The sequence below is a fragment of the Artemia franciscana genome, chromosome 9 (genome assembly GCF_032884065.1).
Source record: "Artemia franciscana chromosome 9, ASM3288406v1, whole genome shotgun sequence".
NCBI classification, from domain to species: domain Eukaryota; kingdom Metazoa; phylum Arthropoda; class Branchiopoda; order Anostraca; family Artemiidae; genus Artemia; species Artemia franciscana.
Window position 1 is genome coordinate 21,010,694 of NC_088871.1, and position 18,277 is coordinate 21,028,970.

At 35.5% G+C, this 18,277-nt stretch overlaps 1 protein-coding gene across 1 annotated transcript in view; it reads left to right on the forward strand.

The window, feature by feature from the left end:
- Positions 1 to 18,277, forward strand: part of LOC136031125 (contactin-like) — a 37,974-nt gene that overhangs the window by 11,777 nt on the left and 7,920 nt on the right. The window contains exons 2-6 of the mRNA XM_065710442.1: positions 2,579 to 3,964; positions 6,063 to 7,041; positions 10,784 to 11,039; positions 12,460 to 12,719; positions 16,044 to 16,297. Coding sequence (XP_065566514.1) covers positions 2,594 to 3,964; positions 6,063 to 7,041; positions 10,784 to 11,039; positions 12,460 to 12,719; positions 16,044 to 16,297 — 3,120 coding nt within the window. The 5' untranslated portion in view covers positions 2,579 to 2,593. The remainder of the gene's footprint in view (positions 1 to 2,578; positions 3,965 to 6,062; positions 7,042 to 10,783; positions 11,040 to 12,459; positions 12,720 to 16,043; positions 16,298 to 18,277) is intronic.

Below are 18,277 nucleotides of genomic sequence, written 5' to 3' on the forward strand. Positions count from 1 at the left end.
AAATCCTGAGGTATTAGTTAATGCAAATGGTGCAGAAACTAGAGGGTCGCAAGATGTTGCTAATATGTTTAGTGATTATTTTGCTGGTGTTGGTCAAGCAATTGTTTCAGCAGGAATAGATTTGTCCCCTTGCAGGTCGCATAAACAATAATTACCCTACAGTGAATGTACGAGCATATTTCTGGTCCTGTTAGTTTTGCAGAATTCTAAATGATTTTAAAAAATATAAAAAACGGTAATTCAGTGGGACATGATGAACTATCAACCAATTTGTTAAAGAGCATTGCCGGAGTTATTTTTGAACCACTTTCCACATTTTCAATTTGAGTATCAATTTAGGTATATTTCGGTTCAAAACCTGATTCTCTTGACATGGGTCAACTTTCTAGTATTACTGCTAAAACAGGACCTGTCCTAAATCACTTTTCCCAAGAACAAGCTCCGATTTTCTCAGCAGTGGAAACTCAATATTGTTCAAGACTTGTATGTAATACCATGTCTCTACCTCAGTCCCAACCGCAGAAAATTAATGGACAATTTCAACCCAAATCACAAACAGAAATGGCTTCCAGAGTTCTAGATGGCACCATTTTTGAGCCTGTGGATTTTTTTTTTTTTTTTTTTTTTTTTTTTTTTTTTTTTTTTTTTTTTTTTTTTTTTTTTTTTTTAGTCTCGAAATTTATGTGTATTGTTCTTAGAGAGCATTTTGGCAGGTGTGCCAAGGCGATCAGTGTACATACTAAGTGCTTTTAGATTTTAGTCTAACTTCAATCTGAATTTGTTCCATCTTCTCTGATGCTTGAATGGAGCTTCTAAGATGGAGCAAAATTACTACGAACAGCTCACTGCAGCACCAAGTCGCCTGAGGCCTACACTTATATGCGCGCTCCGTCTCCATCCCAATCTATTTAAAACTCCCTCTTTACAAAACAAGTCGTTCCTTACGACATCTTCCCACTCCATTTGGGGACAACCTGCATTTTGTTTCACCCAAGGCGGTTGGCAGACAAAGACATACTTTGGCAATCTATCGTCCTTCATCTGAAAAACGTGTCCTTGCCTTCTCGACCTTTCTGTCATTATAGCCATAGAAAGAAGGATTGGCCCAAATTTTTGGAAAGCTTACTGTTTGAGTTATGGTTAGTTATTCAGGTACCCAAAACAATCCGTAGGCAATTTCTCTGGAAAACATCTAGCAAATTCTCCTTCTTTTTTTGGAGTGCCCACGCTTCAGAACCGTACTTGACCTCTGCCATCATCTTAGCTTCCGATATTCTAATCTTGGTTCACAGTTATCATCCTCTTTCTCCCGAACTTTTTTGAACTGTAAAAAAAGATCCTAGGCTTTGACTATTTTCTTTTAACATCTTCACTGCACTCACCATCTTTGCTGCTAATACTGCCTAGGTAAGTAAAGCTGTCCATTTGATCAATCTTCTTGTTGCCCAACATCGTATTTTTACCTTCACTTATGCGTATTATTAGCAACTTCGTCTTCTTAACGTTAATTTTTGAACTTATTCTTGAACTCTGGACTCTCAAAACCTCTAAAAGTTCATTCATATTGCTAATATTTTCGGTTAGGATGCTTAAATCATCAGTATAATATAAGTCTCGGAGAGCTTTACTGCCCCATTTGACTCTATGTTCTCCCGCTGCCTTCGCTGTGCTCCTTAGGACAAAGCCCATCAAAGAAGACTTGGGGGTGGATGGGTGGCTTATTCCTACCCCTGTGCATGACTTCTTATGTAGTTGTTGATTGCTTAGAAAATGTTGCTACCAAATTTTTTCTTTTAACCCACCCCAAAGCTAATTTTGTCTGATGATAAAAACAAAAAGAAATAATAAATATGAAAAAAATCCCTTTCAAAATGGACTAAAAGTAGAATATATATTTTTTTTTTTTTAGAATTTGCGAATATAAGTAAAAACAAGGGGGCACAAAATGGGTTGCACTTTACGTAACATAAATATCAAATTGATCTGAATTATAAATGCATAGATGAAAGAAGTTGGTGAGTTGATGAAAAACCATTTAAAAAGATCATATTATGTAAACCCCTGTCCATTCTGTACTCTTCGCTTTTACATGTTTTCATTGATTCTCGACAAAAAATATTCGCCACTTTTTAGTCCGTTTTTAAAAGGAGTAAAAAAAACCTAATCTTTTATTTTTTCACATTTTAGTCTTTTCTAAGATTCGAACCAAAGTTACCACGGCTATAAGAAAGTGTTCTAATCGCTGCACTATCAAGTTTCTATTACTTATTTTTGTTTTATACTTCTTACTGTGCCCAACCACCTATTTATATTTTTATTTATACAACGGGAATTTAAAGAGGGTGTAATTTTGACCTTGTATTATTGTAATTTCGCCAGAAATGCATGCACTAATAAATTTGTAAGTAATGAAACATTCGTAAATGTTTAAAAAATGGCACACAAATTTATGTGGCACAGACGTTGGTGAGCTATGGAAAATGAGTTCAAAATATGAACAACATATCTTATCACCCTCCCCAGGGGCTATCTTTTCATATTAAAAAAGAAGTATCAGTAAAACTTAATTTTATTTCAGGCTTGTGTCTCAAAGATGAAAACTGATGTGAAAATATTCCTTCTGGCATTGGTACACATTGTATCCTGCTCAAATTTTGATCAACCATGTCCCAAGAATTGGGTACCATATCAGTCTTCCTGCTTCCGCTTCATACGAAGTCCAATGAAAACTAGAATGGATGCGAGGAGATATTGCCAAGGCTTTGATTCAGAATTAGCTAGCATAAATAGCCTTGAAGAGCATAGTTTTATTGTGAAGAGACTAGAAGAAATTGACCCAACCCATCAAGCTTGGTATATCTCAGGGAGGCAAACACAACCTGGAGTTTGGAACAATGATGGTGATGGCTCTAGTATGCTAAATCTTGATTCTGCATTTTTACCAGGACAAGAAGGCATTGCTGATAGAGATTTTCTTGTCTATTCATATTCTTTGCAGCAACTAAGATGGGGAATGACTAGAGTGGATGGAAGAGAGCCATTCCCTTTTATTTGCGAAATTAAACAATCAGACGTATCTCTTTTATCATTTATAGATAGAGGATTTGATTATGGACTGGAGGAATCTCCTCCAAAGAAAATGATACCCAGGGGTCCATATTTTATTAAGCAACCTGTGTCTGTAACTTTTGATTTAACAAGACGTGCCTCTGTAAATGAATTAAGTCTAAGTTGCCTTGCCGGTGGATATCCTGCTCCAGATTACGAATGGTACAAAGAAGATTTTGAAAATGATCAATTAATTTACAGGAAAATTGATCCCTTGACACCTGGAAACGAATTTTATACTGTTAGTGGAGGGACTCTTATGATAAATGATCCAGTTGAAGTTAGAGACCGTGGTAGATACCATTGTAATGCAACCAATAAGTTCGGCTCTATCGTCTCTGAAAGTGTAAGACTTGCATTCAGTTTCATTGGTGAATTCAATTTAAAAAGATCACTTGAGGTTGGTAATGAGCATTGGGGAAAGGCTGTGTACTGTGACCCTCCACAGTACTCAACTGATGTGAACTTCTACTGGGTTAGAGATTATTTCCCTAACTTTGTTGAAGAGGATTCAAGGACATTTGTTTCAAATGATGGAAATTTGTATTTTTCTTCCTTAGAGAATATTGATATTGGTCAATATTCTTGTAATGTTCTCAGTGGTGAAGGAATGGGAGGAAGAAATGGCCCCTTTTTTAAGATTGAAGTTAGATCATCTCCAAACTATCAGCAGTTGAAGTTTCCTAATAATTTTCCAAAAAGTTTCCCTGCAGCGCCCATTGTTGATGATGATGTGAGACTTGAGTGTGTTGCTTTTGGGTATCCAGTCCCTTCCTACAAATGGTATAGACGAGGTGCTCCATTACCAAAGAATTCACAGATGTCAAACTTCAACAGAGTTTTGACTATAAAGCAGGTAAGAAATCTAAAGTTAAAAGAAATATGGACTACGATATTTTAGTTAACTCCAGGGTCATACCCAGGATTTTTTTTCAGGGGGGGGAGATATTGCCAAAAAATTCTTCCCGTGGATATGCATTACATATAGTTTACATGTATTTTTGCTAATCTTATGCGTGTCGGACTTTTTTTTTTGGGGGGGGGGGGGTAAACTGGGTATCCCCCCCTCAAAATACACCCGGATGTGGCCATGGTTGACGGCTTCTATTTTGCAAGAACAGTTCGGGCCTAAACCTATGCGTAGGGATTAAGAACCTGTTTTGTAACAATGACAAAAATAGCCATTTTAACTTTTCTGTTACTTACAAATTTATTTAGTCATTTAATCATTATGTTAGCACAGAAAAGCAAAACTGATGTCTTTGATTTAAAGGAAGGGGGAGTAATCAAGGAGTTTCACTCTGGAATATAATCTGGAACAAAAATTGTTTTAAGTCTGAATTTTACAAATGAAATAAATATGGTATTTAAATACCTGCATACATGTTTTCATGTAGGGTAATTCCCTTTAAGACTAGTCCAAAAAACTCCCACCTGTCCCTATCTTTCAGAAAGATTGAAAATCTTTGGCTTTTTTGTGGCAGCCACCTGTATTTGTGTATGATTTTTGAATTATGAAATCAGATTTGATGGATATAATAAATAGTCATTTAAAATAAAACCAAGTATGCTCCTTTATGACATTTATTTATTTTGTTTTTTTTAGGAAGTAGTCAACTTTTTAGAGGCTACATTGTTTTGCGTTTGCTAAAATTCCGAGCCTTCTTTGTAAATAATTAGTTTTCTTGGAATGGCTGAGATGCTGGGGGTTGACATTTTGAACTTAATATGTATTAACAGCTCAACTTGATAGTAAGAATTGACTAGCGGGTAGGGCAAGTAACAGCAAAAAGGACAATTATGACTCCGAACAGTTACATTTATGCATCATGTGTATGGATATGATTCCTGCTTTTTGCTCGGGCCACCTAAACTCAATTGGCGCGACTCCAGTGGATCTAAAATAGGGCTACGTGTTTCCGTTGAACAACAGCTAACTTTAAAAAGAAGGTTTGTTTACATATTAGAATAGAATTTAATTTAGAAATTTCTTTCACAGCATGTCTGCCAAATTTGAATTTAACGTCACAAACTGGGGGTCAAGGTCGTTCCAGCAAAATCGTTCAGGCCTCCCTCCTTTTGGATTGGAGTATATAGCTCAGCTTCCAGCACGACGGGTAACATCTGGAATTACTAATATCATTGAAAATACTAACAAGGGGTGTTGATAGTTTATCAGGAATGCTTTTATTAGATCAGTGGGACATAAGCTTGTTTTTTTTTTCAGTTTCTTTAATTTTTTCTTTTTTTTTTCGCTGGAATTTTCAGGATTTAATCTTTAAGAGTTTCAGGGATTAGATGGTTTTCCAAGAGAAAGGGGAATGTTCGCACAATATTAGCTAGGTGTTTATCAAGGTCCGTGGCTGTCTTTCTGTGGCTATTCATAGGAGAAAACGCCTAGAAACGAGTACTTACCTAACGCCTAACTTTTTTTGGTTGTACACATCCATGTGGATCCCTCTCCCTGAGAGTATCCAGGAAGCATCCGTCTAGTCCCATAACTTGACTCTCTCTTGCAAAAGCTCAACAGAAGTTAAAAAATTGCATGAACGCATTACGTATGCATAAAAAAGGAAACTCAGTTTGCCTATTCAGTTGCAGTTTCACAACCACAATTTATTTAGTCTGGTATCCCTTAATATGTGCTCGTGTTGATTTTTTATTGGTTATTTCTTTGTTTCTTTGTTGTTGTTCTTTTTGCTTCTTTTTTTTTACATGATTGTTCCTTTCATATATGATTAGAAAATGTGAATTCAGCTATTTGAGATTTTTATATCTTTAAAAACAGATTTAAGAAATTGCTATCTATAGGTGCATGTAGTGGAGAGGGATCGGAAACACAAAAACATTCATGGCCATTATTATCTCAGGGGAAAGGGTCTTGTAATAGATTTCTTACCTCTTACTCTTACGTTAAATTATTTGTTTGTCTAATGAAGTTTCGTTAATTTTAGGTCCGCTTGGAAGATCGAGGGGAATATGTGTGTCGAGCAACTAACAACAAGCTGTCAGAAGAGGCATCTGTAACAATTAGCATTCAATCTCGACCTATATTTACTGTACCTCTAGGTGACATGCACATGGATGCTGGAGAGGATTTAGTTTGGACTTGTGAAGCCTTTGGGATACCTGAAGTCTCTTACTCGTGGTACCGTAACGGCGTCCTACTCAACGCAACAAAACTGGACTTTCGTGACGCATCTCGATACGAAGTCCGTGACAATGTCTTGGTCATAAGAAATTTAGACCCACAAAGGGATCCAGCCATGTACATGTGCAAAGCAACCAATCAGTTGGCTGAGAGGTATAGCTCAGGTCAGCTTAGGGTTTTAGTCTTGAAACCTAGTTTTAAGAAACGTCCTCTTCCAACTCGCATCTATGCTGCCGAGGGTGGCAACGTTACTATTAAGTGTAGACCAGAGGCTGCCCCACGACCAAAGATTACGTGGCGAAAAGATGAATTTCTCGTGAGCAGCGGTGGACTTCGAACGGTTTTGAACAGTGGAAGTCTTTTCATACGGTCAATTTCAAAATCAGATGAAGGAAATTATTCATGTACAGCTGAGAATAAATATGGAATGGATGAAACTTATGGTCGTCTGGTTGTTTTACGCGGGCCCGTTTTTCGTGAGCAGCCTCCATCTCGTATGGTATCATTTGTCAACAAACGGGAGGTGCTGAAATGTAATGCTGTAGCCGACCCATCACTTGACCTTGCTTATATTTGGAGGCATAATGGCGTTAGAATTAAGTTTAAAACACCATTTGACCCAGTAATAGATCATTATACAGGAACCATAGATGGGAGGATACTTGAAATCCATAATATAACCTACGCGCAAGGTGGAACCTACGAATGTGTCGCGAAAACATCAGTTGGGAGCATATCGGCCTTCTCTGAACTTGTGGTTCTTGGCCCCCCAGGCCCCCCAGGTTTGTATATTCTTAAATGCTTAAAATACGTATACTTTATTTTATTGGTGCCTAGTCACAATTTTGGGAATGCTAGATGATTTATACATGGGAGATAAATCTAAATAAGTGTATTGTAAGGCCCCAAGTTTCTATTATTTTTTTCAGAGGATTTCCACACAAATTTTAGGGAAACAAGCTCCCCCTCCAACTGGGATGTATTCTTTTTTTCAGGTTTGTAAAAAATGAATTTTTATTAAAAGATACTAACGTTAAATCCAGAGAAAATTGTTCTCCAGTTAATTCGTATTAAGAGGGGAAATCTTTCATATTTCATATTAAATAATGTCCCAAGTCCCTATTGTTTTTTCATCAAGTATCCCGGCTGTTGGTATTATTTACCTAGTTTTGTGAAAAAATTCTCCGATAAAGCACTTTTGGAATATGCATACATATTTTAGAGCAGAATTATTCAGTATCAAAAATGTTGAAAGAATTCCTTTAGAAAATTTAGTATTTCTTGGTTAAACATTTAAATTCAATAGTTTATAGAGAATAAGGTTAGAAAAATATATCGTATTGTTTGTTAAGTATAATTTTTTGAATTGAAGTAAAATTGTGTACTGTCTTTAAATATTTTCTCTTTGGGGGGTGGCTGGAACCTCTATCCGTCTTTCTTTACGCGTTTCCTTGGTCCAGAGACACTCTTACTTTGCCAAAAGCATTTATACTTGATCAAAGAACGGGTAACCCTATTCTAGGAAGGTGAGCTTTAACTGAATTTATCTAATCATTCGTAATGAAATCATTGATTATCTTACTTGTGCATGGAAATTGTTCGAATTATTGTTTTTTATCTTTTCTTCCCTTTTTGTTTTTACTATTTGTTTCAAATATTATATTTCTATGTTAAAGATAAAATTTCTTTGTGCAAAAGTAGCCCTACAATTCCTCTATGTAATAAATAAATAAAATTTACTCCACAGTCGGTGACGCCTGACGAAATCAACGTAGAACTTTTATAAGTTGGTAAAAGATTAGAAAGGAAGCAAGGCAGAATGTTATAAGTTATTATTTATGTTTGGCACTTATGGCAGTTTCCTTTCAGTTTCTTGATAATATACACAATATATTTATTTATTTTATCGAAGGAAGTTGCGGTTTTGTTGACAGTTATAGAGGGCAGTCTGACAAAGGAAAAAAAGAAAGCAGGAAAGTGTGCTTTGCAGATATGATGAAATCAAATCTTTCAAGGATGCAAAGAGTTCTTCATCATTTCAAGGTTTTCTTTCCCTCTCCCTTTTTCGGAATTATTGACTTGGCAGATTTTTTAGTTTTAGCTTAAATGCATCCTTGAAAACCAAAAACCTTACTGAACTTCATTACTACTAACAACTCACTGCAGCACCAAGCCACTTGAGACCAATACTGCTGCGTACAATCCATCGTCCTAGTCTATTCAAAGCTTCAATCTTTACACCTTCCCATGCAGTTCCGAATTCCTTGAAGTTCTTCCTCATGACCTGTTCTCGCCCCATTTGGAACTATCAGCATTTCATTTGGCCAAAAAGCTCAATCTTTTGCAAAATTTCATCATTAAGATGACATCTTACGGATGTTTAGCCATTTATGATACCTAGCCATTTCAAGCTTTCCTTCTTTGCATCCTTAGAATGTCATATTAGAGCATGTTTTTATTACAGTTTATTATTTGATTTACTTTCAGTCAAACAAGTGCCCATTATTATTCTTAAACAATAAACATTTGACAAATCTTCTTTCACCTTTCGAAGACCCTGCGTTTCAGATGCATACTTGATTGTTGTCATTTGTTTGGCCTCCAATATTCTCGTCATATTTTTTTTTTTACTATGGAAAAACAATCCGGAGCCTTGGCTATTCTATGCTTACATCTTCAACGCATCTACCATCTTAACGAATAATACTGCCCAGGTAAGTGAAGCTATCCCCTTGACCGATTTTCCTTCACCTCGGCGCCCATCATACTCCTAATCTAAACGACTAAGTCATCTTAAAATTAATTTTCAAAGTGAATTTCGTGCTCCTAACTCTCAAAACCTAAATGAATTCCTTCATTTTGTGAAGATTTTCAATAGCCCACTCAATTCATCTGCCTAATCCAAGCCATGAATTGTTTTACCTTCCCATTTGATTGTATGCTTTGCCATAGCATACCGTGTTTCTTAGGACATAGTCCTTTAGTATATTCCGTAAGGATGAGGAACGACACAACCCTGCTCAACTCCCTATGCAACACCAAACCAACTATTAATCTCACTTCCTAACTCACCGGTGCTATTATTCTCGTCCATCGGTGTTTAGTTCAAGTTTTTCTAAAATCACCAGGTACTTCATCTTCTTCAAAAACCATATCTACAATGTTCAGTAATAACTATCAGCACTACACTCACATAAATTTTTTTCCAAATAAATGCAGTAGAGAAATTTATATTTTTGTAGTGACCCATAGATTGTTTACTATAAAAAGTAAAAAAAAACTGTACAATTTTAGATATGTAACTTATACGTTTGGCATAAATAGAATAACAGATTGCCTTTAGAATATCTGCACCCTCTGAGGCACTAAATTATTCGGTGTGTCGTATCATTTTTAAAGACTGGTTACAGCCCACACTGAGACAATATCCAACACGTGTCATAAAATCTTAAATAACAAAACCTAGTTTTGCGCGACTGATGATGTAAGCTAGAAACTACTTGATAATAATGTAGTAAATATAAAAATATGTTTGTTTTAGGGTAAAATAGAGTTTGGATTGTCAGTTAACTTTAATCTTTTGAAGGAACCGAACTCTATCAAATTTATTGAAAATAGTTACTGAAGTTTGTACATGCTTCGACAATAATTTAAATGTTAATGATGAAAGGTGTGTAAATAAATTTTTTTTTTTTTTTGCTTTATATTATAGTCTGAACTTTGTAACTTAAATCATCAATTTTGGAAAACACTCTGTTATTCAGTAAGTCATATACATTATATTAGTTTTCCAGTTGGCTTTTGAGAGGATGAATGTAAAAATAAAATATATTCAATTTAGAAGCTGAGTATCGCATATTCAAAATGTGCAGTTTTTATGAACGTTTTACAGTGACCGGCTTTTTTGAGTTTTCAAGGACATATGTTTTTAGCCTCAAGGACCTTTTTGAGCTAGAACTAGAAAATTTGTCTAGCTAATGAATTTGAACAAGGGAGAGGGAAAGTGGGAAGATTTGGGTAATTCATCTTTTTTATTCTTCTTCATTAGTCAGTCTGTCTTCTAAAACTGTAATCCCCGAAAAGTTTTTAATAGGTGACAAAGCTGTAGCATCAAAAGCTAGTAATTACCAGAGAATATAAGCTTCTTGTGCAAAGTTTTTTGTTTTTTTTTTAAGCTCATTTGTTTTCTCCATTACATGATAAGAAATTGAAAATTCGTGTCTTCATCCCCGAAAAATTACTAATTTAGCATTTTTATTCGTTCTTTCCCATCTTAAAGTGGAAAAGGCTAAAAGAAAGGCCAAATTTATTTGACCTATGAAGTGTCTCTACCAAAGATTATAGCCTACTTGAGAGATAAAACTATTGCCAAAAAGCAACGAACCTGATAAAACACTAGTGCCAAGGGCTGGATAATGATCTCTGATAGAATAAAAACATTTTAGCTATCATTTGGGCTATGTTGCAACTTTTAGTCGCATGTACGCATTCTATTTTATTTAATGTTTGTTACTTTTTTCCCAGGTGGTGTTCAAGTCATTGCTACTACAGCAAACTCTGCAGTTCTTCGTTGGACAGACGGTGGGTCAAATGGTGCCACTATTCAATTCTACATGATTCAGCTTCGAACAGCGTTTAATCAAACTTGGAGATCTATTGCAGAGAATATCACAGCCAAAGAGATTAATAGGGCATTTAGTAGACGTGAAGCAGAAATCACTGGTTTACTATCCCCGTTTGTTACTTATGAGTTTCGAATTGCGGCAGCTAATAAAGCAGGGTATTCTTTATCTTATTTTTTTTCAAAATTTTGTTGTTGGATTTAATGATCCGTTAAAAACCTTTTAAATCAGTCAAAGGCCGTTGCCAAGTCAATTAAAACCCATTGACCTTCTCTGATCTGTAGTTTATCAGATTGGAGTTCCCTTCATTATTATTGCTGTTTTTTTTTTTTTTTTGGTCGTTTGTGATTCCTCATTTTTTTACATATAATTTTTTCTATTTAGATTTAATGACCCGTTAAAAACCTTGTAAATCAGTCAAAGGCCTTTGCCAAGTCAATTAAAACCCTTTGACCTTCTCTGATCTGTAGTTTATCAGATTTGAGTTTCCTTCATTATTATTGTTTTTGTTGTTTTTTTGTCGTTTATGATTCCTCATTTTTTTACATATAATTTTTTCTGTTTAGTTTTAATGATCCGTTAAGAACCTTTTAAATCAGTCAAAGGCCCTTGCCAAGTCAATTAAAACCCTTTGATCTTCTCTGATCTGTAGTTTATCAGATTTGAGTTTCCTTCATTAGTATTGGTTTGTTTTGTTTTTTTTTCGTTTGTGATTCCTCATTTTTCTACATATAATTTTTTCTATTTATTTACAATCCAATCTAATGCTTTCTTCTTCTTTTTTGTCTCATATTTTCTGTTGATAAAGACTTCCGGATGTGAAACCGAAATATTAGGGTTTTTATTAGTGCATGTGTACCTGAAAAAATTTCAGGGTTCTAAGAAATCCTTTTTGTCTTAGATCAAACGGTCGTGGGATCCAAGGAATTTCTTGCCTTTAATGATAAGTGGCTGTGGACCCAATATGGCCGTAAATTTAACCGTATTTCTGGCACCAGGTTCCCGTGTAGCTTTGGAGCTGCAACTATGACCAATAAATCACAGTTGCAGAGCAATACAAAGACAGTTTTGATCGGAGTGGAATCAAATGCTCAAAAGGTGCAACTAAGCACTGAGAAATTTGATTTAGATCCAATAGACCTCTCTTATGGACTCGGAAGGGCTCTCTTGTAGCCCTTGCCCAATATGATCCAATGCCGATCATTAGTTAAAAAGCTGGTCTTTTTACTAAATCTACATTATCAGGCTAAAAAATAGATTACAAAAAAAAACGTTGATTAGGTAAAGAGAATGAATTAAGAAAAATTAATTTTATTCTGTGAATCATTATAGTATTTGCGAGAACATTTTCAGTGTCATTCCTTCTCGTTTGACATCAGTTTTGGCAGACTATACTCTTCGCCCTTTATTTCCAGGATGAGTTCATAATCAGAATTTATGCATCCTTGTTTTGTTATGGATGTACATTGACTATAAGCTTGTTGCCTTTGTCCTTCTGGACGCTAATGTACGATCAAAGCAGTAAGCAAACGTCCTCCTTTCAAGAATTATGCATCAGTTATTTTATTTTACTTTTAGATATGGTCCTTTTTCACTGCCATCACCACAATCGAGAACACTGCCCAATAAACCATATGCAGCACCCCGGAATGTGGGTGGTGGTGGTGGTAAAACAGGAGACCTCTCGATTACCTGGACAAGACTTGATAGAGAAGAAGAAAATGCCCCTGGAGTTTACTATAAAGTATTTTGGAGGCGTTTGGCTGGAGATAATCCTTTGGAAATCCCTGAAGAGAAGGAATTTTCAAGTGCTGTTGTTAAAGATACGAGAAATATAGGTATTTTTCTTTATTTTTCTTTCCGCTTGGCCAAGTCACAGAAATAAGAAGTAATGTTAGTTATACTGAATAACTACTAAGTATCTCTTTGAATGGAAACATGAAACTGACTAGTGCTTAATAATAATAATTATACAAATTATTCCCATTTCATGGCACATTTTTAGTATGTTGAGCATTCCAAACTGTGATAAAAGTACAGTAGGCTACTTCCAACTATTTGGTTAACAAAAAGAAAACTACCAAGGCTATGATTAAAAACTAAATTGTGCTCTTAATGTTATAACAGAAGCGGTAATACTGCGTATCTGAGGTTTGTATAAATAGTATAGCTGAAGCTCTTTAGTACAGATAGAATTACTGTGTTTGTCTCAAACCGTCATACGACCTAGTATGGATCCATGAACGGCTTTGTGGAAACGATGGATGATGATGGTGATAGCTTTTTTCAGCACTAGCTGAATCAGGGGCGCGGGCTAATGATTTTTATCTACTTTCTGTGCTAAAAATGCTATTCTTTTTTTATCTGAACAAAATTACGAAAATATAGCTTCATAAATGTCTGACAACATTGCAATAGAGAATTAGTCAGAAGTTTCGATATATAAGAAACATAAACTTTTTGGACAACCTTGTTTTATTTGGTCAATATGTACTGTATGATTTTGCTCTGCGAAAATTTGTTCTACATAATATTTCCTCACACATTTATATTGCATAAATTTTTAAGGCTGGTCAAATACTATAATATTTTCCTAGGTATGATCGTAGTGACCTTACCCACCCTCCAAAGTTACCCTACCCTGTAGATTCCTTGTCAATTTGAAAGCGCATAACTATCAAAATGTTTGCAAAGAATGACTTCCTGTGAAGCACCTCTGTGGAATACGTTTGATCAATATTTGAAAATTAGTCTTCCACTCATAGAGAAGCACTAGTTATATCAGATGAACAGAGTGAAAAATGTCATTGTGACATCAGATACGCGGTGCAATGCATGGTGCAAAAAGCAATTCTCATTGATTTATGTTGCTCAAATTGTCAAGAATGATCAAGACCAAAAAAGAATGAACAAAAACAATCGTATTTTTCAAATGTAATTACAAATTTTGATTGACACTATTAGCTTATGGCCTAATAATGTTGGCTAGTGAAAGCCATTTTGCCAATAGGACGCTATTTATAGCATTGATCTACTTAAATCGAAAGTAAATTTTACGTATATGAAAGTAAACCACAAGTAAATTTTAAGCCGAAGGAAACATAAGCCAACATCGTTAATGAATTTAAGAATATAAAGAGGACATCTTTGAAACATATACATCCTCTTCTGGATTATTTCAGGTTTTTAGTCAGTCCTAGGTTATATTGTTTCCACAATCCGTAAGAGCATTAGCCATGTGCAGGGTCGCATCGAGGATTTCTTTGCATGGGGTTTTACAAAACGATTTTTTTTTTCGGGAGCACCAGAAATTTGTTTTTATTCATTTTAGCTACGCTTTTACGAGTCAGACAAATATTTTGGGAGGGGTTCTAACCCCCTAACCCCCCTGGATACGGCCTTGACCACGTGGGTTGTGTTATTTCAACGCAAAGATCTTGCTAATAAACAAAGGAAGAAGCATCCATTTCTTTGCAAAATGCAAAACGAAGTGGTTTTTCGTAGCCCTAAGCTCTGTGTAAATATTAGGTTAGACGGGCCCCCAATCCCATGTTTTCTAAAGTATCAAGGACAATGGAAATAAAATCTGATCATCTTAATTGGTTAAGCTGATTAAGTAGGAACTATACACATCTTAAAAAACGAGAAAAAATCAAGAGTTCACATTCTGACAGATAAAACTTTCATATGTAGCTACGCGGTTTTCGGTAGTAGAGGGGACCATATTCAAACAAAGGAATTATCGGCAAAAATCTACACCGAAAATAACATATGAGACCTAACAGCTAAGAAGACTTAGCTTTCCTTTGAAGGAATCAAGCCTGGGGAATCAAAGATTTCAATATTTCAATTCTTATGAATGAGTTAAATTGAACTAATTTTTAATCAAAATTGAACTAGGTTTTGGTTGAATTCTGCGTATGTTTGAATTCCCACTTGTCACTGTTAAACGTGGCAATGTCGACAAGAAAAGAAAATTGCAGTTTCCAAGTATAGATAGACAGAAGGTGGGTCTGGGTGGGGGGATCTTTTCCTGTGATGAAAGTTCAAAAATGGAGAAAGTGACATGAGGAATAAAGAACACAATAGAGGCAGAATAAAGCCTTTTGAGTTTGCAGCGATTATATAGGTGTTTTTCAAATAGAAGTATTCCAAATGGTGCGTCTGCGTATTATCAATATTCGCATCTATATTTATTTGTGTCTTTTATAACATGGCATGCACGCAGGTCCAGTCTGTAGGCAGCTTGTAATATACTACCAAGAGGAAGCGCTCTACTCCTCAAAAGTGAGGTTTTAGGCACAAGCATCTAAGACTCTACCGGTACACTAGACCCATGACTCAAAACCCAACTATATTGAACTTTATAATACTCTTTCATACTATTCTTTCTCATATATAAAGATTGAATCTTCCTTTTTAGTAAAAAAAAAAGAAAAAACCTCAAAACTTAACGTACTTAAGTTGGTCTAACATGGGTTAGATGATTCTACCCTTCTGTGCACAGATAAGTAATGTAATGGACCTTTTACCGGTACATACTACTAACTACAATTGTTTTTATTGATTCGGAAAATTCAGAACGAGAGCTGAGAATTTATTCTCACTAACTTTTATGTATCTAGGTGAAGCTTTAGTTGTATTGTCATCAAGAATATTAAACACACAGCTCTTTTATATATATTTTTTTTAAAGCCTCTGGGACAGACATCATTTACGAATCACATTATTAATCCTACTTTAACACAACTAGAACAAGGGTTTTTCAATTATTTGGTACTTCAAGGCTGTTGTGTATGGCATCAAGGAGACTTGTTAAATATTGACAGATGAAAGTGTATTTGATATTTCCTAACTTTTATCATTTATAAGGAGTATAAATTTTTTCTTTAAGCAAATCTGTTGGAAATTTCAGAGGAAACTACAGGTTGAAGACTTTCAAAATCTTCGTCTTTCTTTTTATTGGTATGACGTAGCTTTGCTTCCGCGGATTAGCTTAAAGATGCTATCAAGGAGGTGGGTCGTTTATTGTAAAAAGCCTCGAGTAATTTAGGAGAAATATCCAATCAGAAGTTTCTAATTTTTTTTTTTAAGAAGTGATTTCTCCTCCAATTTCAGAACGGTCATTTTTGCCTTAAACTCATCCATTATTTATGTTATAGGACGTTTTGTCGTGACTGTCGACAGGAATCGAAAATACTATTATACAAAATACGAGGTTAAAGTTCAAGCTATCAACGAAATGGGTAAAGGTCCTGAGTCGAAGCCGGCTGTAATTTATTCAGCGGAAGACATGCCGCAAGTGGCTCCATCTCGTGTTGTTGCACGGGCTTTCAACTCGACAGCTCTGAACGTTAGCTGGACTCAAATGGACAATTCTCGCGTCAAGATGAGAGGAAAATTGATCGGTTTTAGGGTCAGTTTTTATTTTTTGTTTTTTACCATTTCTTTCGAATCTAGCTACTTGACCAGCGCTTTCTAACATTTTCCTCTTGGTATCACACTATTAGTACCCTAGATTTTTAATGACATTCAGCTAGTATTGGGCGATATCTATCGATATTGATATATCGGAGCAAATATCGATATCGAATATCCATATCGAAAACAATATTTGAAAATGTTTGAATATTTTCGGCTTTTTCTGCTATCTGCGTCCTGCAGAAAAGATCCAACATAGAAAATCATTTTGGAAATGGCCAAGAAGAAGAACAATGATGCGTTTAATCCATTGACTCGTACAACCTGATACACAGCATACATACCTGTATCCTTAAGTCGGTATAGCTGGTTCTCAAAGTAAAAATACGTTTGGTGAGGGGGGACTTTCAAATGTTGCTGAGGACCTGCAAAAGGACTCGGCTGTATAAAATGCCTTCTAGGCTTATAGGCCTTGATCATATAAAAGAGAATTAGCTTTTTACGCTGATTCCAAATATATAAGATTCATTCAGTTTAATGTTCCCATCAAAAGATACGAGCCTTAGATTTTCGTGATTTTGATTTTCAAAAATTTCGTGATTTTCGAGAAAGGGGAAAATACCCCAAAATGTCAAGGAATCTTAATAATAATTTATTTTTATTTTTGACCCGCTACAAAAATCAAAGCGGAGTATCAATAAAAGAAACAAACAAACACTACACAAAACAGAAAAAACAAGAAACTAAAGCAAACGAGTAAGGCCTCCGTGGGCGGGCAGACACTTATAAGGCAGATATAATGAAAAGTGCACCATCAGTTTCATCATATCATGGAACCCTATCGTATAGATTTCAACCTCCCTCTCCTCAAAAATATGGAATTTTGTATATTTTTTTTCAGAAGAAAGATCACGGATGCGTGTTTATTTATTCCTTTCTATTTTATTTTTCTTCGCCAGGGTAATCATATCAAACAAATGACCCAAGAACATTGGGAAAGGGATCATTCGAACGAAAATGAAAGTCCTAGTGTCTTTTTAAAGTGACCCAAATATTGTAGGGTAACTAGCCCCCCTCCCATGCTCTTTTTTCCCTGTGGCCATCCGATCCAAATTTTGGGATATCTATTTTGTTCACCTGAGAATAAAGATCAAATAGCTGTCCCTCCGGAAATAAGATAACCCCCCTCCACAGCCTGGGGAAAGCGCTTTAAGTTATGAATCTTGCCTGTTGTTTACGTATAGTATTTTTTATTTGTAAGTAAACAGGTATTTTTCAGGGAGGGGAAATTTTCTGTGGTGGGTTTTCTACGGGTAGAATTTTCCATGGACAGGGAAGTTTCCGGAGGTGAATTAACAAGGGGCAATTTTACACAGGAAAATTCATTAGAATTCCTAAACGAAATTTGTCATACTTTTTCTTTGCCGATTCAATTTTTCACGTAGAGATTTTCCAAGGAAATTGTCATGATCCCCCACAGTACCTGGGGAAGGACTGTATTTGGAAATAAACAGACATCTTTTGGGAAGGAGAATTTTCTGCAGGGGGATTCTTCACGGGGAGAATTTTCCATAGGCAGGGAAGTTTCCGGAGATGAACGTATAAGGGAAATATTATAAAGGAGAGTTTTAATGAACTCTTATACGAAATTTATCTTACCTTCTCTTTGTCGATTCAATTTTACATCTAGAGATGTTACATGAAGAAGATTTCGGTGGTAGAAATTCCTCATGGCAGTATTTTTGCGCAAGAGATATTCTCCATGAAGAAATTTTCCGGGGGAGAAATTCTTCATGGGAGAGTTTTCCATGGGAGAAACTTTCCATTCGGAGGATTGAATTTCAAGTAAGAATTTCCCGTGAGTTTTTCCGGCATGATTTGAAAAAAGATTAAAAATTAAATGAAAAACAAGTCTTTTTTTATGAAATTAGGCTAAAGAGAATTATCTAGGCGAAATTGTCCACAAGAAAATTTC